The sequence below is a fragment of the Syzygium oleosum genome, unplaced genomic scaffold (assembly GCF_021117445.2).
Source record: "Syzygium oleosum isolate NSW1041296 unplaced genomic scaffold, Sole_v2.1 Sole_v2.23, whole genome shotgun sequence".
Classification (NCBI taxonomy): Eukaryota; Viridiplantae; Streptophyta; class Magnoliopsida; order Myrtales; family Myrtaceae; genus Syzygium; species Syzygium oleosum.
In genome coordinates, this window is record NW_026607507.1 from 6168658 (window position 1) to 6192309 (window position 23652).

The 23652-nt window shown below is 40.4% G+C and overlaps 2 protein-coding genes and 1 long non-coding RNA gene across 3 annotated transcripts; 1 reads left to right on the forward strand and 2 right to left on the reverse strand.

The window, feature by feature from the left end:
- Positions 1–1530: 1530 nt before the first annotated feature.
- LOC115666626 (GDSL esterase/lipase At2g04570-like) lies at positions 1531–4206 on the reverse strand. Its single transcript, XM_056302471.1, has 3 exons — positions 3756–4206; positions 2450–2939; positions 1531–1972 (listed from the first exon to the last, which is right to left on the reverse strand). Exons 1-3 carry the CDS (start codon positions 4119–4121, stop codon positions 1779–1781), a joined length of 1050 nt encoding a protein of 349 aa, XP_056158446.1. The 5' UTR covers positions 4122–4206; the 3' UTR covers positions 1531–1778.
- A 5360-nt stretch (positions 4207–9566) lies between these two features.
- On the forward strand, positions 9567–11325 carry LOC130134708 (uncharacterized). The gene is made up of 3 exons (XR_008814243.1): positions 9567–9848; positions 9961–10384; positions 10958–11325. It is a non-coding gene; the product is annotated as an uncharacterized LOC130134708 (long non-coding RNA).
- A 1128-nt stretch (positions 11326–12453) lies between these two features.
- Positions 12454–16002, reverse strand: LOC115664099 (GDSL esterase/lipase At4g26790-like). The gene is made up of 3 exons (XM_056302329.1): positions 15548–16002; positions 14485–14980; positions 12454–12859 (listed from the first exon to the last, which is right to left on the reverse strand). The coding sequence occupies exons 1-3, from the start codon at positions 15941–15943 to the stop codon at positions 12663–12665; spliced, it is 1089 nt and encodes a 362-aa protein (XP_056158304.1). The 5' UTR covers positions 15944–16002; the 3' UTR covers positions 12454–12662.
- Positions 16003–23652: the final 7650 nt, after the last annotated feature.

Genomic DNA, 23652 nt, shown 5'->3' on the forward strand with positions numbered 1-23652 from the left:
AAGGAAGAGGATTGAAACGTTCAAAGAAAACGAAGACCGGATTTTTCTAATTGACATCGAGTTGCCCCAACAGCATCGAAGCGAAAAAGATAAAAATAAAAAAAGCTCCAAAAAGAATTTTTCCTTCGTTTTTTTTCGTGGCTCAAAAAGAATTGACCGGGTAAAAGTTATTGCCTTTATACCAAAGACAAATAAACAAAATGCAAAAAGTCGGGCGCGTGTGAGCGGCACGCGCTTCGAGTTGGAGTGGTGCTGTGCCCGGAAATCGGAAGACCAATACGACAGACTTATTACTCTTATATTACACGGTTTTGCTTTTTTCTTTTTTGTTTCTGGATGAAAATTACGTGACACGGTTCGAACGAAGACCGTCGTGTCGCGCGGTGCGAGCGAGGAGATTTGTCAACCCCGAAATCCTATAAGTCCTCGAAAACTTTTCAAAAATCGGTTGCTTTCATTGGCCATTTACGGAGAAATACAGCTCTTCCCACTCCGACGTCCACATCAAACGGTCGATAAACTGATCAAGAAATCTAAAGAATCGTTCGCCACCGGACAGGATGACATGTGTCTCGATATAACTTGTCGATAAACGAGTGACTCAGGAAAAGTATAAAAAATTCCTAAATTGATTGCAGTGATACCAATTCAATCATAAATCTTTTAATTGAACGGATTTTTTTTTGTCGAACTTTAATCATAAACCTTTGCACGTTTTGAAAACAAGGAAAAAAGAAAAAAAAAAGAAAAAAAAATCGAAAAAACTTATTGAAAAAAGGGTTAATACCACGAAAAACTTCAAACGGGTACACCTGTGACAAATTTATCCAAAAATAATTTTTGACCATAAAAAACCCCAAACTGATACATTCGTAACAAATTTACCCTCCGTTAAATTGGATTAATACCACGAAAAATCACAAACTGGTATATTTGTGACAAACGGAGGGTAAAAACCTAAACCAGTACACCCGTCAACTGCCACGTGTCATATAACTCAGAAATTTGACGGTAAAATTAACATAAACTAACAAAGGTAAAATTGTAACAGGTGTACCTGTTTAGGATTTTTGGTGATCAAAAAATTAGTTTGGGGTAAATTTATCACAGGTGTACTAGTTTGGGATTTTTCGTAATTAACCTTTTAAAAAAATGTCCACGTCAACGCCAGCTGTGCCATATAGGACGGCCGGTATCAATGTCAGCAATTTCCGGCCTCAATTGGCAAAACACGAAAATGTTTAGGATTAAATTGATATTAATGCAAAAGATTTATGACTTTTTTGATACTTTTCCTCGAATGAATCCTATATTGAATTAGTAATGCTTATTTGGTTATTTCCGAATCATCGATTTTCAGGATAACCTATCAAATTTGTGTCGCGTAACTTGTGCGATGTCTCAAGGCCAATAACTCTTATACAAAACCACGGATATTGATTTAAGACTCAATTGGCAATTGCCACTAACGTCCCGTGGTAATATAGACGTGCAGGGTGATTTTCAAAGATAAATACATAGTAAGATATAAAAAAAAAAAATATTCAAGATGATTATTTTATCCTATCAAATCCAAGTACACCAAACTTCATACGACTAAAACTCTAAGCATCACACCCAATAGCACTGGCGCAAAGTGCTTACACTATCCACAAGATCACGTAGACATGTAGTCATTAAGAGCATTGTAGACTCTACGAAAAGACATAGACTCTATTATATGTAGTATCATACGATATCGAATTGCATATGGATAAGTAGTAGATGGTGGGCAGTGATCAAAGGAATCTGGCCAAGACGGTCCTCACGACATAATCGGCGATGATGCGGTTGGTCTTCTCGGTCGGATGGAAAGCGTCCCAGAACACGTACTTGTTCGCGTCCTGGCACGTGAGGAGGCCGTCTCGTGCGCATGTGTATCCCATCTCGAACAGTCCCGTCGCACAACATGCGACCGATGTATACTCGAACCCTACAAACATCCAAGAGCGTTGGGGAAATCGTGCTGGCAATTGAACGAACACGATATAAATTTTACTCTATTTGCATCCTAAATGAGATGAGATTCAAGATCAATTCGAGCTTTCCTAGACCCAGATCATGAGATTAATATACAATTGTACGAATTCGAGTGATTTGCTACGTGATATTGTCGATACCAAGAGAAAGACGAAGCCATATACTATGGTTGATTTCATAGATTCAAATTTACAAGTGATGCACGTATCTACCTAGCACCAGAGCCACGCATACACTATAAATCAGCATGCATATATACATACTACTTTAGGTCGCATCCTCACCCCTTGTCCCGTGACTTGTTTAATGAATACTTTTCTTGAATGTGACTAATGCTTATTATGGCATGCAACAAGCTGCCCGAAATGTTGACTTAACACGAAGTTATACGGATATATACGAAGAATAGAGCTGATTAAAGAGGGCTCACCGTAAAAAGCAGGCCTCCGAACGATGTGCATGAGGATGTAATACGGGTTAGAGAACACCAAGTTGATCCCAGGCAGCACCGAGCTCAGCCTCGCCACCATAACCTTCAGCTTGGCGTTGAACTCCAAGGCCTGGTTGTTGTAGCTATCCACACACTCGTGCTGGTCCATCACGTTTGTCGTCCTCTCGAGCGGCAGGCACCCCATCGGCGGCAACCCCCCGAGCGATATTTTGCGGGCCCCAAGGCCGTAGAGCTCCCTCACGAACTTCTCGGCAATCCCGACGAGGAAGTCCTCGTACTGCCTCACGGTGAACTGCGAGCGGCGGCCCGGCATCGTGTAGTAGTTCTCGAGGAAGTCGTTCGTGCCCATGCTGATCATGTAGAGCGCATCGGCGAGCACCTGGTTCGCGGAGCTCGGTCCGAGGTGCGATCTTAGCTTCTTTTGGTAGTCCTTGTAGTACTCAAGTTCCTTCCACAGGGGTATCACAGACTTGCAAGGCAAAGATAAACACGTGATTATGATAACGCCACTTTAGGCTGTGTTCGTTTGCGGAAAAATATTTTTCCGGAAAACATTTTTCGCGTTTTCCGGTGTTCGGGGGCGGAAAACATTTTCCTTCCCCACCCCCAAATCCTTCATTGTTTTGAGGAAAATGATTTCCTCTTTTCACAAAGAGGAAATCATTTTCCCCTAAAGTGAAGGCAAAATTGCCCATGGGAGGAAAAATGTTTTCCGTGGGAGAGGAAGTTGATCGCCGGTCACCGCCGTTGGCCGCCCGCGGCAGGTCGCCGGTCGCCCGCCGCCGCCGCCGCCGCCGCCGGTCGCCGGCGGTCACTCGCCGCCCGCCGCCGCCGCCACCGGTCGCCGGCGAAAAATATTTTCCGAAACTTTTTTATATTGGTCGCCGAACAACGGAAAATTATTTTCCGGGAAAACATTTTTCAGGAAAATAACTTCCGGGAAAATATTTTCCAAAAGGAGAATATTTTCCGCCAAACGAACGGAGCCTAAAAAATGGTTAACCTAATATCTTGGAATTGCAGTTCTTCGTTATCTGGAAAAAAAGGAAAGAAAAAGAAAAAAAATTCATTTCGTCGATATCAGTTTATGTTCAACAATTCATTTCGTGGATTGAGGTTCTTAAGCCGTGATGTTATATCTTACCTAGATTAGTCTTTCACGATTTTTGTCTTCGTGAAATTTTTTTGATAGTGATGCCACTATTCACCTAGGTATAATCTACACATTCCACTAAACAGATGCATCAATCTAGCTACATATGGTATCTTAAGAAGAGAGACTTACGAGCACATCGGATGTCGCGTTGTCATAACCTGTTCCTGCAGAGGCAAAGGTCACTCCGGTGGCGAAATCCGATATGCTAAAAGCTGGGTCCAAGTACGCGGGAATGCTTGGCTTGATCTTGAAGGCCTCTGAAATGAAATCCGATGGGATCCTGCCGTTCGAGAACCTCCCGGTTGGCTTGCTGCCGTAAAAGTCCCGACCATAGGGCTCGAAGTTGCTCCTGGCGATAGTAGGGATGTAGTTGTTGTTCCCCGCATCGACGGTGGAATCTCCAAACACAATTAGTGCCGGGACTTTGGCGCTTGCTGTCGTGACCAAACAGAGGAAATGCAGGAGCAGCGCAATGTCGTACTGGATGAGGGCCATTTTTTGTTACTTCGTCTTGCTGTGTAATGGTGCTTGAGGGGAGATTGGAGGGTGTTGTGATGAGGGGGTTTGTCATAAATAAGAGATGTTGGGTAGGGTTTTTAAGGTGGAGGAGGTCGTTGAAATTGTTAAATGTGTACCGGTTGGATTGTACTTGGCATGATTTAATGGTTGGGCCTGAGAGATTTTGATTTTGTGCTAAGTATACACGTAATTTTGAAGGTGTTTCTAGGGTTTGTTCAGACTCCGAAATAACATACAGGAGAAGAGTAGCTGCGCATCGTCAAATCCAACAAAAAGGCTGGTTTTAAGACCACCATTGAACAGTTTCTTCCTTGATCACTGCTCAGTTTAAGATCTGAGACATCATCATACTTATTGTTCGAGTAAAGATTAGAACTGCAACTCTCTCATTCTCTCTTATATCCTTCGGTGAACTCATAAGATTCTGATGGTGTCAATACACAGCTCAAATCCTTGAACTTGAAGAACGATTCATCATTCGTGTGGCACGGCACTCACAGTTCCATCATGCACTCGTCAGTGCAGTTTCATCCAACCCCATTTCGTTTTAAGCTCGTACGGAGCCAGATCAGAAAGGACTGAGGCCATTGCCGTAGACAGTCAACTCATCATGTCACGAAAGAAACCATTCATGCAGCAGGGTGTTTGACAAAAACGCACACTCCTCTGAAACTTTTTTAGCGCGTCTATCATCCAACGACTGGCGTCACCAAAGTGTCATTTAATGACTCGCAATTATGAAAGTGGAAACTACGAACGGCACAGTGACGGATCTTGCCCAACCGCTCTACCGAAAGAGAACACAGCATTGGCACCAAAGTCCACGAGAAGACATTAAAAGAGCATAAGAGAGAGTTAATGGCATCAACATGTGGTTGCAACCGCCCAAGATAGCGAAAGGACTTGGAAAGCAAAAAGAACTTCAAATGTAAGTGACAGCATTGAAAGTTTTCCACCAGCAAAGGAGGTGGCCTTGATCTGGCCATTAATGGAGCTTCCTCCATTATGTACAAAATAAAATGAGCGGCGGTTAATTAGGTAGCGCATGGTAATCATTCTGGTTCTGTCCAGAACTAGTTTTCTGATCCTAGAAATAGTTTTAGACTAGAAATCTGTTTGGTAACGCAATTTCATTTTTCTATTTCTGGAACAACTTTTTGTTCCAGAACCGATTCTGGACCAGAAATTAGAACAAAAAAAAAGTAGGTTTTCTATTTCTTGAACAAAAATCAGAATCATTTATGAGAGAACTCTTTCTCTTCAAAAAACGCAAAAAAAAAATTGAAAAATTCCAGAAAAATTCATTAAAATGTCTAGAAAATAAAAAAAAATTCAGATTTCAGAAAATAGGAAATTTGTTGAATTTTTTCAAAACAAAATCAAGAAATCAAAAATTTCAAAACTTCACAGAATTGCTTAGAATACATGTGGCCACCCACTTTTTGAGTAAATTTTAAATTTTTTGAGATGCCCAAAAAAAATAAAAAAAAATAAAAAATTTCAAACTTCACAGAATAGCTTAGAATACCCGTGGCTAACCATTTCGAGTGAAATTTAATTTTTTTGAGATTCCCAAAAAAACATAAAAAATCAGAAATTTCAAAACTTCACATAATGGCTTAGAATACTTGTGGCAACCCACTTTGAGCGAAATTTAAATTTTTTTAGGTGCCGAAAAAATAAAAAAAATAAAAAACTTCAAAACTTCACAGAATGGCTTAGAATACCTGTGGCCACCCACTTTGAGCGAAATTTAAATTTTTTTAGGTGCCGAAAAAAAAAAGTAAAAAATTTCAAAACTTCACAGAATGACTTAGAATACCTGTGGCCACCTACTTTGAGTGAAATTTAATTTTTTTTAGGTGATGAAATAAAAATTAAAAAAGCAAAAAATCAAAAATACCATTTGGGCACATCAAAAAATTTAAATTTCACTCAAAGTGAGTGGCCAGAAGTATTCTAAGCTATTATGTGAAGTTTTGAAATTTTTTATTTTTTATTTTTTTTTGCATCTAAAAAAATTTAAATTTCGCTCAAAGTGGGTGGCCACGGGTATTCTAAACCATTCTGTGAAGTTTTGAAATTTTTTATTTTTTTATTTTTTTTCGGCACCTAAAAAAATTTAAATTTCTCTCAAAGTGGGTGGCCACAGGTATTCTAAGCCATTATGTGAAGTTTTGAAATTTTTGATTTTTTTTTAATTTTTTTTTGGGAATCTCAAAAAAATTAAATTTCACTCGAAATGGTTGGCCACGAGTATTCTAAGCTATTCTGTGAAGTTTTGAAATTTTTTATTTTTTTAGGCATCTCAAAAATATTAAAATTTACTCAAAAAGTAGGTGGACACAGGTATTTTAAGCAATTCTGTGAAGTTTTGAAATTTTTGATTTCTTGATTTTTTTAAAAAAAAATTCAACAATTTCCTATATTCCCGAAATCTGAATTTTTTTTTATTTTCTCGACATTTTGATGAATTTTTCTGGAATTTTTCAATTTTTTTGGATTTTCTGAATTTTTTTGAGATTTTTAGGAATTTTTCGGATTTTCTAATTATTTTTATTCCATTTCTAAAAAAATGGATTTCTGTTCCTGGAAATAGAATTTTGTGTTGTTTATCAAACGGGTTTTTGTTTCAGGAAATAGAAATTTTGTGCTGTTATCAAACGGGTTTCTGTTCCAGAAATAGAAATTTTTGGTCGTTATCAAACAGGTTTCTTTTATCAGAAACTCATCCTGGAATCAGAAATAGAAAAATCTATTTCTGTTTCAGGAATTCATTCTGGAACAGAATGTTTATCATACGCACCCTTAATATTTCGAGCTTGAACAGGTGCATGCGGCCTGACCAGATTGGAGGATAGGCCGTTGATCGGTACTTTAAACCGAATATTGTAGGAAAGAAATCCTAATAATTCACTTCCCCATTTGGATTAGAATTCCTCGTGTGGGGGCATGTTCACCTTCCTACCAAGGCTCGCTTCTTTTGTGTAAAATGATGCATTTAGTGGGGTATTGAGGTTCGTATGTTTGTCATTGCTGGTTAGAAGCAGAAGACAACAACCACGATGATTTGTGCGGAGAATTCTACCCCCAATTGACGTGTTTTCTTCATGTAGGTGTGCCTTCATCTAATAATTAAGGCCTTTAGAACAATTGACAGTAATTTCACGAAAACTTTTAGGCTACGTTTGGTCGTCTAGATTTTTAGCCAGAATAGGACTGGATAGGATAGAATATGAAATCTAAGGGATTTGCTATATCCCATATATTATTTGGTGAATTGTAGTAATAAAGGCGAATATTTTCATATCTTACTATGTCCATTATTTGCTATGAACATCATATCGGTGTGAATGAACTTAAAGTTTGCACAAACGAAGATTATAAAATCTCTCAGGACGCTCTTACTTACTTCATTTTTTTTGCTTATTTTTTATTATTATTTTCCCTCTCTTTTTTAATTCTTTTTTCTCCTTCCATAATTCTCTAATAAATTTTTATTAAATATAAAAAATATACTAATATACCTAAAATATGTAATAAAAATATACATACTAAATGTATTTATTTTTATATATGAAATTTATATCATAAGATAGAAAAAAATTGGACTATATAAATAAAAATAAGAATAAATAAAAATGAAATTATTTTTATTTGTTTGTTATTTTGAATTTTATATATTAAAATTGAAAATTTATTTATTTTCAAATATTATTTTAATTTTATTAATTTAACAAGTTTGTTATTCGAGAAAAATAAATTTTTTATTATGGATATATTAGAAATCCTATTCACCTTTATCCCACCTCCTCAGATAATTTTATCCGGGCTACATCCCTCCTCTATCGGACTTTATCCTATCTTGTGCAGGCACCAAACACGGGATATGATAAAATTTATCCTATCCTGAATTTTATCCCGACTACCAAACGTAGCCTTATGGAATTAGAATAGAAAGTCTAGACCTTTATTTGCCTCTCCAATAACATATTTCCACACTTTAGACTTAGGTTATAGTCTAGCTTACGCATGAAGGGAGTGTTTTAAAACATTTATATATTCTAACAGAGACTTGAGTATTTTGAGTCGTGAGGTATTCTTCGTGATTTATTTTATCGAGTAATTATGTGAGGCTAGACAAAGTGGATTGAGAAACACTTTAGTGTGCAAGCGATCATAGTAATTCTACGATTGATTAGTGGATTTTCTGTGACAGGCTCTCCCATGGAGTAGGTATCGACACTTGAATTGAACCATATTATTCCTTGTTGATTTCTTTAATAATTTGGTTCTCCCACGATTGACTTGAATTACAAGATCCGTTAATTTCCACTATTTCGTAATAGCTGCAATGCCTGTTGCCCTCTTTCCTCGAAAAATCTTTCCTAGAATTGCTTTGTTTGTCTCATATTTACTTTTTCTTTTTTTATGATGAGAAAGCACTTTATATGAGGAAGAAGGATACCAAAAGTGCCAAAAGTTATGTATAGTGCTCACTTTAGTGCCAAAAGTTCTTACCGGCTTACTTAAGTGACAAATCAGAGAAAAAACAATCACTTAAGTGCTAACAGCGAGAAATTCCGGCTAAAATGATTACGTGAATTTTATAATTAAAAAAAATAAGCTGAGTTGGCGTATTTGTTAAAAAATCCAGTCCATGTGGATTTTTGCCCCTCTCTCTATAGGGCCCGTTTGGTTCGACTTTGGGGGAATGCATTTGGGGGAATGCAAATACCTTTGGGCTAAAGGGGTTTTCCGAAATGCAAGTAGCGTTTGGTAAGTGTTTTATAAAATCAACTTGGGCTAAAGGACTTTTGCTATTTTTTTTTTTAAAAAAAAAAAGCTCCGGTGGAGCTACATCGCCGGCCACCGCCTCCGGCCAGATCTAGCCTCCGGCCAGATCTGGTCGCCAGCCAACCGCCGACGGCCAGATCTGGTCGCCGGCGACCACCGCCTGGGGTCGCGCGACCTCAGTGACCACCGCCTGGGGTCGCCGGACCTCGGGCGATCGCCTGGGTCGCGCGACCCAGGCGAAGTGTTGCCTGGGTCGCGCGACCCAGGCGACCGCCCGAGGTCCGGCGACCCCAGGCGGCGGTCGCCGGGGTCCCGCGACCCTCTGGCGATGGTCGCCGGAGTTGGGCTAGCCCTCAAGCGGCGGCCGCCGGCTGCCGGACCTCGGTTTAGGGAAGATGAACAGTGTCGATGAATAGTACAAGTTGCATTCCGAAAATGCAACTTCCCAAAGCACCTTCAGAGGTGCATTGGCCAAAGGTCCCTTGGGAGCATTCCAAATGCAATTGCATTTTTTCAAAGTGAGTAAAAAAAATTGCCAAACGCCATTTGCATTTGGCCAAGGGACTTTAGAGGCCAAATGAGCATTGAGAATACTGAACCAAACGGGGCAGAGTCTCGCTCTCTCTCTTGCTTTGTTTGTGCTTTTCGGCTCCATTTTTAGCTTCCTCAAGATCATCACTAACCTCTCTCTCTCTCTCAATCCCTCATTCTGTGTTTGATTCACTTCCAGCTCCTTCTTCCTACTTCAATTCAATAGATTTCATAGTGCGATCGCTTATTCGCCCCCAATCCCGATGCTTAGGGGTCGTCCTTCACCAATTGCTAGGGTTTGTCGTACTTCGCCAGCTTCGGAGATCTGCTAGATCTTACTGAGAGTTGACGCAAATGCCAGATCTGGGTGAAAAGGTTAGTGGTTGCACTGATCGGGACTTCATGCGAGACCATCTCGTTGAGATCTCGAAATTCTTGCGTTGGTTCGGCGGTTGAAATCGCTCGATTTGGTTCGCTATTGTTGTAGGGATCAATGGATTGTTCCGACGGAGCTTCAGTGGAGGGGAAGAAGACATGCTCTGATTAGCTCTTGCCTTTTTTGTTTCTCGTTTAGGGTTTTTTTGAATTTTATTGCTTTGCAGTGAAGTAATGATCTCCGGAGATCTGTGGGTTTTGGTGTAGAGGTGGAAGAGCCATCATCATCTGTCTTCAAAGACGATCATGGATCGATGGTCTTCGGTGCAGAGGTGGAAGAGCCATCATCCGTCGTTGAAGACGATCGCAATCTCCGCGATGATCACGCCATTCCTCAGTCTCGGTGATTACTGAATTCGACTCTCCTCTAGGGATTATCTTCTCAGTTTTTCCGTGCGTTGGTTTTTTTGCTAATTTGTCTGCGATTTTGAGGTTGCTCCAATGCGTGTTTCTAACTTCATCTCTTTCATAAACAGGTGTCTCTTATTGCTTTTAAAGAAGAAAATTTATGCCTTTGAATTTTTTTTGAATTATGTTAACTTAAGTTGGCTAATATTCCATTTCACAATTAAGGAAGCTTTATAAGCAATATCTTTTTTGAGCTCTTTTTCCTTTATGCTGATATGGAGTTTCATTGGCCTACAACGGGCTTTTGATTTGTCATACTATTGTTAGTTCTTTACTTGTAACTGAGGTCTCTGTTAGTTTTGGCCTAAAAGGGGGCAAAAAGCCCTATGGAGTTGTCTTGGGCAACGATTCCATCCAGAAGTGGAGATAATACTTTGTTTAATCGCTTTTAATATAGTACATTTGGGATTTTGTGGGAGACTTGCAGAAGAAAAGATCACGAGGAAGGTCAACATGGAGGGAAAATGCATTCAAAAAGTTTTGTCTCAAGACTTGAATGATTATGACACTAGTGAAGCTCCCCTTGAGGTTGAGTTTGTCAATGTGATGGAGAATGATAAGCCAGCAAAGATTACTTCACCACTCAATAGTTGTTTTGATTTTGACGTAGCTTGTGATCAATCTGTGCTTTGGTCCTACAGTCTCTGTGCAATGCGTGCAGGATCAAGAGCAAGAGGAAGAGGCGGGCTGTGATGAACAAGATCAGAGTGGAGATTAAGAAGGCGAAGCGCAGCAACAGCAGCAACGGTGGTTCCTTGAAGCGGAGGGTCTTGGCCCGAGGAAGAGAAGTGTTGATGTAGAGACCGTCATCCTACCTAAGCGAAGTACAGTAGCACTTGAAGTGAAAAGCGGGCTTTAGCGAGGAAAGCCTAAGCCTATTGTTAGCTGTTGAGTTGAATGTTTTTGTTTGTGGGAAGCCATCCCCTGGATGTTGGGATGTTCTAGTTGGTTATTTTAATTGACCAAATGTAAATACGAAGTTTAATATCAATGGACTTTATTTTGTCTATGCTTTTGCCATTTCCATATATTGCTTTTGGTTGTGCTAGTGTGATAGTTTTGTTGGTTGTGCTTGCACCAACTATTGTATGTGCTGGTGCAACCACAAGATGCACCAACTATGTGTTGTTGGTGCAAAGTTAGTGCTGGTGCATCTTGTGGTTGCACTAGTTATGTGCTTGTGGTATCTAAAATCAGTATTTAGAACAACAATGTCATCACCAATCATCAACTAATAACTTAGATTTTCAGTGATTTACGAATAGGTTTCGTGGACCCTTATCCATAACAAAGTAGGAAAGAGAGGAATGAAATTACCTTGTCGAAGAAGGGTTCTTAGTTGCGTTTATTGGTCAAGCTACACGAGGTGGTGTAGTTAGTTGCTGCTGGTTTGTGCTTGCACCAACGCATGTTTGTGCAGCTGATGCAAAGCACAAAATTGCACTAGCACTTACTTGGGCGATTGCTTAGCACTAAAATGATCACTTTTTAATAACAATTGGCGCTGAAGTGATCACTTTTTAACAATGACTGACACTAAAGTGATTACTTTTAAAAAAAATTGGCACTCAAATGATCACTATTTACAACTTTTAAACGATGTCGTTTAGAGGCTATATGCTGACTGGACATGCCGGCGAGCCACTAGGGCTGAGAAATTAATAAAAAATAGCCACATCGGATTTTCGGTGACCCAAATCGGAATTGGCACTTAAGTGATCCGAAAAAAACTTTTGGTACTAAAGTGAGCACCGTACATAACTTTTGATACTTCTACTGTCCTTTTTCCCTTTATATGAAGATAAATCGGGTTATGAAATACCTGTTAACATCATGAATTCGATAAGACGCTAGTTAAATATTGAGTTGCCCCATGAGTTTTTCTTTTCTCCAACGTTTGACAGACAATCCTTCTTCATTTCAAAAGCTAATAAGTGACATCCTGACATTCCCAACAGTCAGCTCAATCTGGAGACTTTGCCCTATGTCTTGAGCCTGATACGTGCATTCTACTTTTCCATGCGCAAGAGAGTGAAGTCAATGACCTCGGGAACATGTAATTATTAGTAGTCTCCTTTCAAACACATTGCACCTTATAGATAGATTGGCTTTCTACCTAAAAGAGAAAACTATACAATAAAGCAAATCAATCAATAGTTTCATCGCATGGAAGTTATTCGAGCTCCATACATTATATTGTTCATCACGTTCGATCCGACTATGATTTTTCCATACGATTTTTGACACTGACAATCGCGATTTGCACATGGGAACGGCACCAAATAGCCGGACAAGCGGAGGGTCTATTTATGAGTCACACATCACATGTATTCATCGTACACTCGATCAAGAAAACGCAGGTAGGAGAACCTCCTTGGTCAGATACCCCGCGAGTATCTGGTTCGTCTTCTCCGTCGGGTGGAAGGAATCCCAGAACACGTACTTACTAGCGTCTGTGCACGTGAACAAGTTCTGTTGATTGCACATGTAGCTCATCTCGTACAATCCGGTCGCGCAACACGCCCTTTGCGCAACGTTGAACCCTGTGAAGATGGAATTTGGACTTGGGGTTAGCATGCTTTATATTCACACATCATCCGGCAATTCTTAGCAAAAAAAATGGTCAAACGAGAGCCAGTGTTGCAATTCGATTGCACCTTGACCTTCCTTAGATATGTAAATTTTCAGCTAGTGATTTTATATATATTTCTCAATTACACTTTTGCAGTCAAAGCATTTCAGAAAGTCACGCATGCGCGTGAGGGCGAAATACTAGCAATGACGAGAAACTAAAGTGTGATTTGGAGAAGCAGTCACGGTGATCAAGGCTGGACAAAAATTATAGACCTCAACGACCAATTTTCTAGTCACAAAGTCATTATCAATTTGACTGGGTCTGTGCTATTTTTTTGTGCATTGAACGTTGACGAATCTTGCAATTGAGTCATCGAACCTTCATTAAGGTCATTCAGTGTACACTAAACTTTTCATTTTTTTTTTTTGGAATTCATGCATTCTGATCATCTTTCTACTGATTTCTGTTTTGTTTTTTTCACGAGAAGCTAATGCAATATCTTGTGCCTTACCGGAGATGAAATCTGCTAAAAAAAGGAAAAAAGAAGAAGAGAACACCGAAAATTAAAAAAGAAAACAGACATCAAAGTTATGCCAACCCCCACATCGATAGAGGTCTGAATCTTAACCGTGACCCGTGAGATTGCGAAGGCTGAGGAGGCGAGCCCTCGCCTTGCCGGGACTCACGAGCAACAGGCACGTCCAAAGGCAAAGGCCTACGCATCGGCTGTGACGCGGCTGAGCGGTCGGGGACCCGTGGTTCAGTGACCCAACTACAAACAACTTTATATCTGAGGGGGGGTGGGGTGGGTGTGGGTGGTGGTGTGAAAAGGTCAAGAAACCTGCTCGGCCCGCCAACTCTTCATTAATGCCTGTGCATTCATACTCGGCTCGGACTTGGTCAGTAGTAATTCATTCAGGGAGAAGTCAATTGGTCACCGTGCGCTTCTGGCTCTGGTCACTTGACCAGAACCAGTGGCTATTAACGTTGTCCCAACATGGACCGAACAAGAAAAGAGAAAACAACGTCCAAACAAAAGTCTTGATTTAGGTTCGGTCCCCGTCAGAGAAATTGCACAGTTTCTTTGTTTTGCAGATGTTATAGACACAGGTATTTATAAGTTCGCACTTTAAATTTCTCGTAGATGATTTAGAAGGTTGTTATTGTTTATTTAAGGCGTGACATTGTGCTCCCTCCACGTAGTAGCATAGAAGTAGAAACAGTGATGTTTATCAACGTGTTAGGAAATCATGTGCTCGTGAAATTATTTCATCTAAACTCTTTGGTGGGTTGATGCACTTGTTAGTAGACCTCGTGTGCCCGACCAGCCACTCGGACACATTCAAGCCGGAGAAAGCGAAAGGGTCGAATGAGCATACGCGACTTAACGTTAGAGGACTTGGTCCGCCCTAATTTCCGAGGATCAGCCTCGGTCCGCCCCGAACATCTCCTCGGACATTTCGAAAAATGATGAGCCTAAGCAAGGTGCTAGGCGCGAAGGTCGTCAGAGGGTCCCTTCGGGACCGATCTGGTGCGAGCCCGCTTAATTTATTAGCTCTACTTTGTAAGACCAGTGAAGAGGTAATAACTCACCGAAGGAAGAGGGCTTCCTGATGATCTCAAGGAACAGCTCGTAGGGATCTGACAGCACCATCCGCAGCCCGGGGAGCTGCCGGTTCATCCTGTTCACCGCCTTCCTCAGCTTGCCGTTGAACTCCACTGCCACGTTGTTGTACTCCTGCACACACTCATTAAACCCGAAGAAGTTGGTCGTCCTCTCCAGCGGCAAGCACCCCATCGGGGGTAGCCCCGTCAGCGACACCTTCCGGACGCCGAGGCGGTGCAGCTCTGTTATCTGGCCGGCGGCAAGCTCGACGAGGAAGTCCTCGTACTGCCGCACCGTGAACTGGGACCGCCGGCCGCCGGGAACGGAAGAGTAGTAGTTCTCGAGGAAGTCGTTGGTGCCGAGGCTGACCACGTAGAGCGCCTCGGAGAGGATGAAGTTGGCCTTGTCGTCGCCGAGGTACGACCGGAGCTTCTGCTGGTATTCCTTGTAGTACTCCATCTCTTTCCACATGGGGATCACGTTCTGCGACAGACAGCGACGACTGCCATTAATGCCTCAGTTGGTGACCGTATGATGTAAGTTCTCGGGCACTCTCTATAGTAAATGAGAGATTTTTTTTGCATTCCTAGTGTTCTTATTCATCTAAGATAACTCATCTTCCCAGAACAATATCCTAGTAAAAACTTCTGCTAATGACTAGGGTTTTCATTTATTCGCGGGGTTATTATTTATATGACTATCCTGGTCGTTTCTGTCTGTGAAAAAAGTGAAAATAATTATAAATGGACATGCATGCAACATAGTACCCAATCTGAATTTTGTCAATTGACCTTTCACTTTCGACATTTCCGATGTTGCCCGTCTCGCGGCAGAGGCTCAAATAGTTTTTCTATGCTTGCACAGTGCCTATTATTTCAGCTCTAGGATTCCATATCGAATCATTGATATCGCAGTTCAGACACTCAAGGGGAAAGAAAGTGGAAGGATAAAATCAGCCGGAAAATCTACTTTAGATTTTGAAATCTCTTTTCCAATGATGAAAGAAGAATGATGAGAGTTGGGCACTGAGGATTATAGTTCCGCACTTACTAGGACATTGGAGGTGGCATTGTCGTACCCAGTCCCGGCGGAAGCGAAGCAGACTCCGGTGGCGAAGTCCTTGATGCTGTACATCGGGTCCAGGTAGGCCGGCACGGTCGGCTTGAGCCCGAACGCCTCCGAGATGAAGTCTGTCGGGACCCGGCCGTTGGAGAACCGCCCCGTGGGCTGGCCGCCGATGAAGTCCCGGCCGTACGGCCGGAAGTTGCTCTTCAGGAAGGTGGAGATCGCGTTGTTGTTCCCGGCATCGACGGACGAGTCCCCGAACACGATGATTGCGGGGACTTTGGCTCCGCACACGGTGGCCGCCAGCAGCAGGAACAAGTGCGGGAGCAACAAGAAGGGCCTGCTAGGAAGTGGGAAATGCATGCGTGCCATGCTATGCATGTAACTCCGATCTTCTGAGTTTTCAGAGACGAGCAAGAAATGGGTATGTGATATATAGACGAGGGATTCGTAACGGAGGAAAAGCTTGGTGGGGAAATGTGGGGAAAGGAGTTTGGTGGGAGTATTAATGCAACGGCTTAATTGGCTTGGTTTTGCAGTTGCATGAAATTTTTGCAGCAATCAATGATGCTGTGCAGCACTGTTGCTCTCTCTCTCTCGCTGTGGCTGATGGTAGATTGGTTAGCCTTGAAATTGTGGAAGGGATTTATTCCAAGAAAGAGGATGAAATCGAAGGAACTTCCACTAATTAGGTTTCAGTCGTGTACAATCTGTGATATTTCCAAGAGTTTGGGGTTCCTCCCCGATTTTTTCGTTAAGGGTATTGTTAACAAGTATCCGAAACATATAATTTTGATTGTCAAAATATTAACGTAAAGCGAGAAATGTATTGCATTGGTGATAATAGTTTTTTTCTTTTCATTTGGTGCTGAGTAGTTGTTTAACAAAATCGTAGATATAGTACACAAGATATTTTTCCATTTTCAAGTAATTGATTGAATATGACATGAGAAGAGTAATACACTGAAAAAACTATGAGAAAAAATTTCTTATTTGATTGCTTAACAAATAAAAAGTGACTGGGATACTCGATAATAAAAATCTCGAGACAAATATAACCTTTGAAGAGCGTAGCGACTCCTTAGTCATGTGATAACTCGAAAATTATCCAGGTGATCCGTTTACTCTATGTGGGCTCTTGGTTCAAAACTCCCGCGACTTTTAAACACAAGAGCTTAGGATTTAGAAGCAAATTTCGTGATTGGATTAGTAATATCGCGCAAATGTGCATAGTACGGTAGCTTTACATTAATCGTTATGTGTAAGAACATTTTGTTATCTCATCCTATGTCCAATGTAGATAGCATCATGAAGAATCTAAGTGATTTGATTACTATAGGCCCGGACATTGATTATGAGGAGACCCATGTAACCACTACCAACACAACTGTCGGTGAGAATGGCCGCAAAAATGTGGTGAGTGTTGCAATTGGCAATAAATGATTACTCAATTATTTTAATGGACAATGTGGAATATAATGTAGATTTTATTCTTCACCAAATCTTGTCAGGGTGGAGTCCAGAAAATTGCATGAAACTATAAAGCTGGGAAAAGCCAAAAAAAAAAAGAGAGGCTTAAACCTATTGTATTTGTACTAATTCTATCATGAACCTTTCAATTGTACCAAATGAGTCGAAATTTTTTTGACGATTTATCAATATAATCTATCCGGCTAATTTTAACGGAAATTACCGACATAGACGCCCATCCTATGTGGCACAACCAATGCTGATGTGGATAAATTTTAGAAATTTTTAATATTTTTTTGAATTTTTTTATTATAATTTTCTTTTCTTTCTTTTTTTTTTTTTACAACTCTGGGCTGGCGAGGGCGTCGTGACCCTTCTCAGCCACGGGCGAGGACCTCACCTCTGGCTGGCGACCTCGCCGGCCCACAGTTAAAAAAGAAAAAGGAAAGAAAAGAAAACAACAAAAAAAGTACTAAAAAATTCATAAAACCTAATCTTTTTTTAATTGTCGACACCAGCCGTCTCAATGTCAGCACCGGCTGTGCTACTTAAGATGGCTGGCTTCCATATCAACAATTTCATGTCAAAATTGTCCGGATGGACTATATTGGCAAATCGTCATAAGATTTAGGACTCGATTAACACAATTAAAATGTTTAAAATTGAATTGGCACAATTCAAATAGTTTTAGGATTTTTTTTTTGTACTTCTCTCCAATAAAGTCTGTGGACATAAAATGTTTGAGATATACATGTGAAATGAGACCCTATGGCATTTAAAGCATAGAATTTGACTTTGATTTGATAAGGACTTAATAGTTCCCAACCAAGAAAGTTGGCTCTAATATGTTGCTTATTTATGAAGTCTTCTACAGAAGTCTTCTCCACGCCTCACCAACTTCGCGTCTCGATTGATCTGTTGAGTTCCCTGCTTTCGTTTTCTCGTGAGACGTTTGCTATTAGTCCCCTTCCGACCTCGCTTAGGATTGTTTCCTGTCCGACCGTCCCGAGACAACAGCTTTCAACCCCTTAAATTTTTTTTTTCAAGTTAAATGGGGAAAGCTTTGCCTCTTTCTTTTATTATTAGGGATAATAACACAAATAGTCCTTGAATTTTGGCTTAATATGCAATGTGGTCCATGAACTTTTAATTTGTTCAATGTGGTCTCTGAACTTTTGGTACATGTTCAATGTAGTCCCTAAACTATATGGAAATACTCAATGTAGTCCGAGACTACATTGAATATTTTTATATAGTTTAGGGACTAAATAGAACATGTAATAAAAGTTCAGGGATGACATTGAACAAATTAAAAGTTCAAAGACCATATTGGATTAAAGTTCATGAATAACATTGAATAAAATAAAAATTCAGGGACCACATTGCATATTAAGCTAAAATTCAAGGATTGTTTGTGTCATTTTGCTTTTTACGATGGTTGTGGAGGGGGGCAAAAGTTCAGGGACCCTCTTTGCTCAAATCTTGGAAGATCGAAGATGTAAAAGATCAAGACAAGGCTTGCCTTGAGGGGTTGGTGGGTTGGTATGATTGATATGTATGCGAGGTTGCAGAAAGGCCATTGGTCAATATGGCTTACCAAACCGCACTTGAATTGCGAAGAAGAGACCTGTGATTGGAGCAAAGAGGAATTGGTTGAGCTCATTAATAAGATCTGATGCTTGAGAGCTTCCATCGACGTTGCATTGATTGAATAGGGAGAGGGAGAGGGAGCTTCTCCTGTGACAACTGGTGAAGCGTGCGAAGAACAGGAGCAGGAGTTGATGTCAATCGAGGCCTCTCAATCAGATCCATCTAATAGTAAGCACGATATCATAAACTGCCCGTACATTTCACACATTTATTATAACGTACAAAATTCCATTGCTTTTGCAAGACCCTGGCCACGAAAGAAAAAAAAAAAATTCTCTGCTTATTTCGTTAAGTGCAGCTTCCAACTCTTCTATTCGCTTCGGTTGTTTCTACGATGAGTTGTCGATTCATATTGATTTATTGATTTCACGTGGGCCTTGTTTAATCTGACATCTCGTGATAAATTGGGCGTGTACAAATATTTTGTATGTTCTTAAAAAGACGAATTGTGATGTTGTTAAGTGGATTTTTTTTTGTTGGAAGGAAAATTTTCATTTTACATGAAAGAGATATACATTATTTCAAGATAAAGCCAATCTCAAAGAGTTATAGTCCAAAGCAAATCTGAAAAATGAATCAATTTGGTACAGCTTGTAAAGACTTGCTCATTCCACAAGAAACAAATTTGCCATAGCATTATAACACAACCCGCGGCCGATCATCGAAACTCGCATCATCACAAGTGATGAGCACACATCAAAATTTCTCTCTTTGGTAGCTACGGTTTTGCCAAAACGCAATGTCGCCTAGGTTCAGTGTCTTTAGCATCATCATCATTGTTGACACCTAAATTTTACCTATTCATTTAGGGTTTAATTGCATGAAAAATTAGGAATTGATTTTTAACCCCTAAACAAAAATATTTTCATTAAATTGTGTGGCATGTAGACATTAGGCGCATTTGCATTAATAGATTTAGTGAAACATATTTTCGCTTTATTTTACTTCTTTTTTATTTTTATTTATTTAAAAAAAATTAAAAAAATGAAAAAATGAAAAATAATAAATAATAATAAGAGAGAGAGAGAAGACAAAGGGGAGTTCTTCCCCGTGACTCTCCCTCTGACACTTGCGAAAAAGAAGAAAAGGGGGAAGAGGACGAAAAAGAGGGGTTCTGCACAAACCGAAAAAAGAACAAGGAAGGAAGAAGGAAAAGACAAAAAGGAAAAGACAAGAGGGAGAGCTCTTCCATGGACTGAGGGGCGCACCTTTCTTGCTATCTCTCCGGTCTCCGTCGACATTGGCTCGAAAAAGGAAAACCTACAATCTGTACATGCAGAGGGGAAGTTAAGAGAGAGTTTGACCAGAGAGAAGGAGGAGAAGAACAGAGAGCTTAAAGAGAGCGAGAGAACACAGAGAGCGAGGGAGGGACCGAGAAAAAAGAAGAGCAAAAAGAAAGGGAAGAGAGCAAAAAAAAAAAAAAAAACAGAGAGAGTTGTGTGAAATCGGTGAGTTTTGAGTCTTACCCATTCGCCGAAGGGCCACCTGAGACGCCGCCGAATCCCCCCAGCCGCTGTGCTTCGTCTGGGACAGACACGAACCAGGTGAGGGTTGGTTCTGCTCCCCTGTTTTGCTTCCTCCTCCCTTGCCTCTCGGGTGCCGGGCACACCGAGCATATTCGGTGGTCGCCCGGTCCCGTCGACAGAGGCTAACATTCATTCGATACTCCATAAACCTTTTTTGAGCATTGTATGTTGAGAACATGTCGTGAACCCCGTCAAAATCGGACCTATGGATCCTTTTTTTGTCGCCCACCACCTATTCGAGAAAATGTCCAAGTGAAACTCCGAATCCGTTTTTGTAATACCGACGCCCTAAAGTTTTGTTACATGCTTGAATGGTTTTAGTGTAGTTACTGACCCCAAGCTTTCCCTTTTTACGTGTTTGCATGGCATATTCCGTTGTCCACGATATCGGCCACGGACGAGTGTACGAGTCGGAGCTATTGTTTATTTTCCGGTGATGCCTTGGTTTGGAGCCCCACTGTGTCAGTTTTATATGCCTTGCTTGGTGCGTGTATGCCTGTTGTTTCAGACTTAGAGTCTGTCGTCGAGGCCGAAAGCTGGGTGGTCGGAAAGTGCGTTTGTCGTCATGGAAAGTTGTGGCCGTTTCTCTAAGTGGCTGGTGTGGTCGCCGAAGCGTCGTCTGGCGGTGACGGCGTACGGACAGCGTTCGCCGTCAGCGCTAGCGGCCCGAGCCGATGGCTGGCCATGAGGTTCCTGGCGTGGTCTCGGCTGGACGCGTGAAGAAGTTCTTGGTGAAAGCATCAGAAGTTGTCTTGGTGAAGAACAGTGAAGAAGGGGACTTTCTGGGCAGAAAGTCACGCAAGAGGGGAAGAAAAGTCAAAGAGAATAAATTAAAAAAAAAAACAGAAAAAGAAAACGAAACAAAAAAAAGGAAAAAGAAAAGAGGGATAAAAAAAATCAGAAAAGAAAAAGAAAAATGGATCCTGGGCGGGTCAGAGAGAGTCGGGTCAGGTGTCGGGCGGATCGGGTCAGGGGACCCGGTCCGGAGTTCTTATTTTATTAATAAAAATATTAAAAATATTAAAAATTCCAAAAAATTCGAAAATATTTAAAAATCCAAAAAAAATTAAAAGTCTGAAAAACATTAAATTTTTTTTTAAAATTTCAGAAAATTCAAAAATATTAAAAAATTCAGAAAAATTCAAAAAATTCCAAAAAAAATCAAAAAATTAGGAGATGTTCAGAAATCAGTTTTGGGCTTAATTTCACTCGATTTTAGGTTAAAAACTCAAAACAAAAAAAATGAAAAAATGAGAAAAAACCCTCTAAAAAATTCTCAAAAATCGGATAAGCCATGAGGGCTTTACTTTAAGGCTTTTGATTACCTTTTCTTTTTTAGAGACAATGCTAGGTCGCTAGTTGCTTGTTTTCTTTGTGATTATTTGGTTGCGCACCTTTAATTTATTGGTTATTTTCTATTTTTAGCATGGTTAGACGGAATTTTAGCTTTTTCGATAGGCTGCCTGGTACGTTAATTCGCAAATAATCAAGTTTAGGTACCGAAAGGGCACTAGTGGATCGCTAGGGTAATCAAGTTCCTGTACCCATTGAATCTCTGGTTCGTAGAAGTAAAGCATTTCTCCCGTGTTTTACTTGGGTGTCTAATCGACCTACCAAAAACTGATTAGTGGCGACTCCTAGGTGAAATTGATTTTCATGTTAATAACTTCAACTTAAGTCGCGAATTGGTATGAGCTTGGGAGAGCTCGAGCTAGGTTTAACTTAGTAATCCATTAGCCTAACCCCTTAGGCGGCGGGGCCGATTCGGGGAGGTCGCGACAGCTTGGCGACTCCGCTGGGGACTTGAGGACTTAGGCCTAGTATATCTTGATTGTTTGTTAACTAACGTGGTCTTATGGCAGCGCATCGTGAAGCCTAAGGTAAGTCCGCTAACAAAGTGTTAAATGGTCTTGCAGGTTGGGAGTTATAAGGGGTGGAGTAATTGTTGACCCTTTGTTTTGTAGGTTTGGAGTTTGGGAATTAATGTTTTTCTCTTTCGAACTCTTGAAGTGCTTTGTGTATAAACTGTTGTGCATGCTTAAATGTTTTAGCACTACACTGTTGCACACACCACTGTGCCGCCGGACCTGGGCCGCGATAGGATACTTTAGGATGGTGTTAAGAAAGATACAACCTCGAACGCGAGACTGCGATGTAGAGATTGCCTTTCTTTTCCCCGAAAAATTCTTTCTTGGTGTCGTAAGTGTTTATCCTTGCTCGTGAGACCGCGTGACTATAGGATATCTCTTTCGACTAAGCCGGAGTTAAGAGGACCTGACACCAACGCGAGACTGCGACGGTCAGATCACCCTCTTAGCTTCAATTTGTTAAGCCATCTAGAGTAGAAGTCGAGCCGCACATTACATTCGCATGTTTATGTGATTGAAAGTTTGTCATCCACTGTAAGTATGGTTTCTCTCTTTACTTGTTTATTTTTGGTTGAAACTTTCATTTTTGAAATTCGCGGAAATAAATTGAATGCCCTAGGTGATCTAAGCTTATAATTGAAAATTTCGGGCAATTACTCTTGACAGTGAGCCTTGAGCATAAAACTCAAACACCTCTGATTTGGCCTTACAAAACAGATGGTTTTGTCTAAATTTTCAATTATGGGTTTAAAATCACATTTTGTATAGAAATTCTTCCAAGTCAAGATGGTATTTTGGGGCATAAAATTGAAATCACATTTTCAATAAAATTCTTTCTTGTTCGCATTTCGGAATCAAAATTCAAATCACCTTTTGTGTATTAATTTTTTAAAATAGGAATCACCTCATTTTTGCAAAAATGAAATCGCAAATCAGTCTTTCAAATTTGATATGCCGCATTTTGCGGTGAAACTTTTGGAATAAAAAGGGCGCTCGATTGATAACCGCGATTTGATCTTTTAATGATGTCTCTACTTACAATGAAATCTTGGTGAAATACTAAATGCCCACAAATAGGAACCATGGGGGCATGTATTGTTGCCTCGCTTTCGTCATTAGAGGCGGCATCAGTGAAAGACCACTTTTTCATTCACATACTAACGTTGTCTTCCTTTCGCAGGTTATGCGTAACAGTCATCCCTTGGAATTCTCTTGCTTAATCATGCAAGGAAGTGTACTTTAGAGTTAGAACGAGAATTGTTTGTTTGCACTCCTCTATTCAAGAGTTTTTCAAACTTTATCCTTATTTTTATTCTTATTGGGAACCAATGTTTTCTAATTTGGGTTTTAATTGTGAACCCAATCGATATTTTTGTAATCACGCAACTCACGTCTTTGAGTAATAAAGTTCTAATTTAGATCATTGTCCTTTGAAAGTAATTGCAGTATTTCCAATTGAGTCATCGAGTTAGGCTTTTATGCCTTACCTTCAGAATGTTGTGAAATTGAGTTTCAAGAACGACTTGCATAAAATTGTATCTCTTCACCTGGCCAATTTTGCAGGTTGATTTGCAAA

Coding starts and splice junctions, on each gene's coding strand:
- LOC115666626 (XM_056302471.1), bottom strand. CDS start 4,121: ATGGCCCTCATCCAGTACGACATTGCGCTGCTCCTGCATTTCCTCTGT. Junction 2,940..3,755: donor ACGCGACATCCGATGTGCTC/GTAAGTCTCTCT, acceptor TTGCCTTGCAAG/TCTGTGATACCCCTGTGGAA. Junction 1,973..2,449: donor TCGGAGGCCTGCTTTTTACG/GTGAGCCCTCTT, acceptor GGATGTTTGTAG/GGTTCGAGTATACATCGGTC.
- LOC115664099 (XM_056302329.1), bottom strand. CDS start 15,943: ATGCATAGCATGGCACGCATGCATTTCCCACTTCCTAGCAGGCCCTTC. Junction 14,981..15,547: donor ATGCCACCTCCAATGTCCTA/GTAAGTGCGGAA, acceptor TGTCTGTCGCAG/AACGTGATCCCCATGTGGAA. Junction 12,860..14,484: donor CAGGAAGCCCTCTTCCTTCG/GTGAGTTATTAC, acceptor CCATCTTCACAG/GGTTCAACGTTGCGCAAAGG.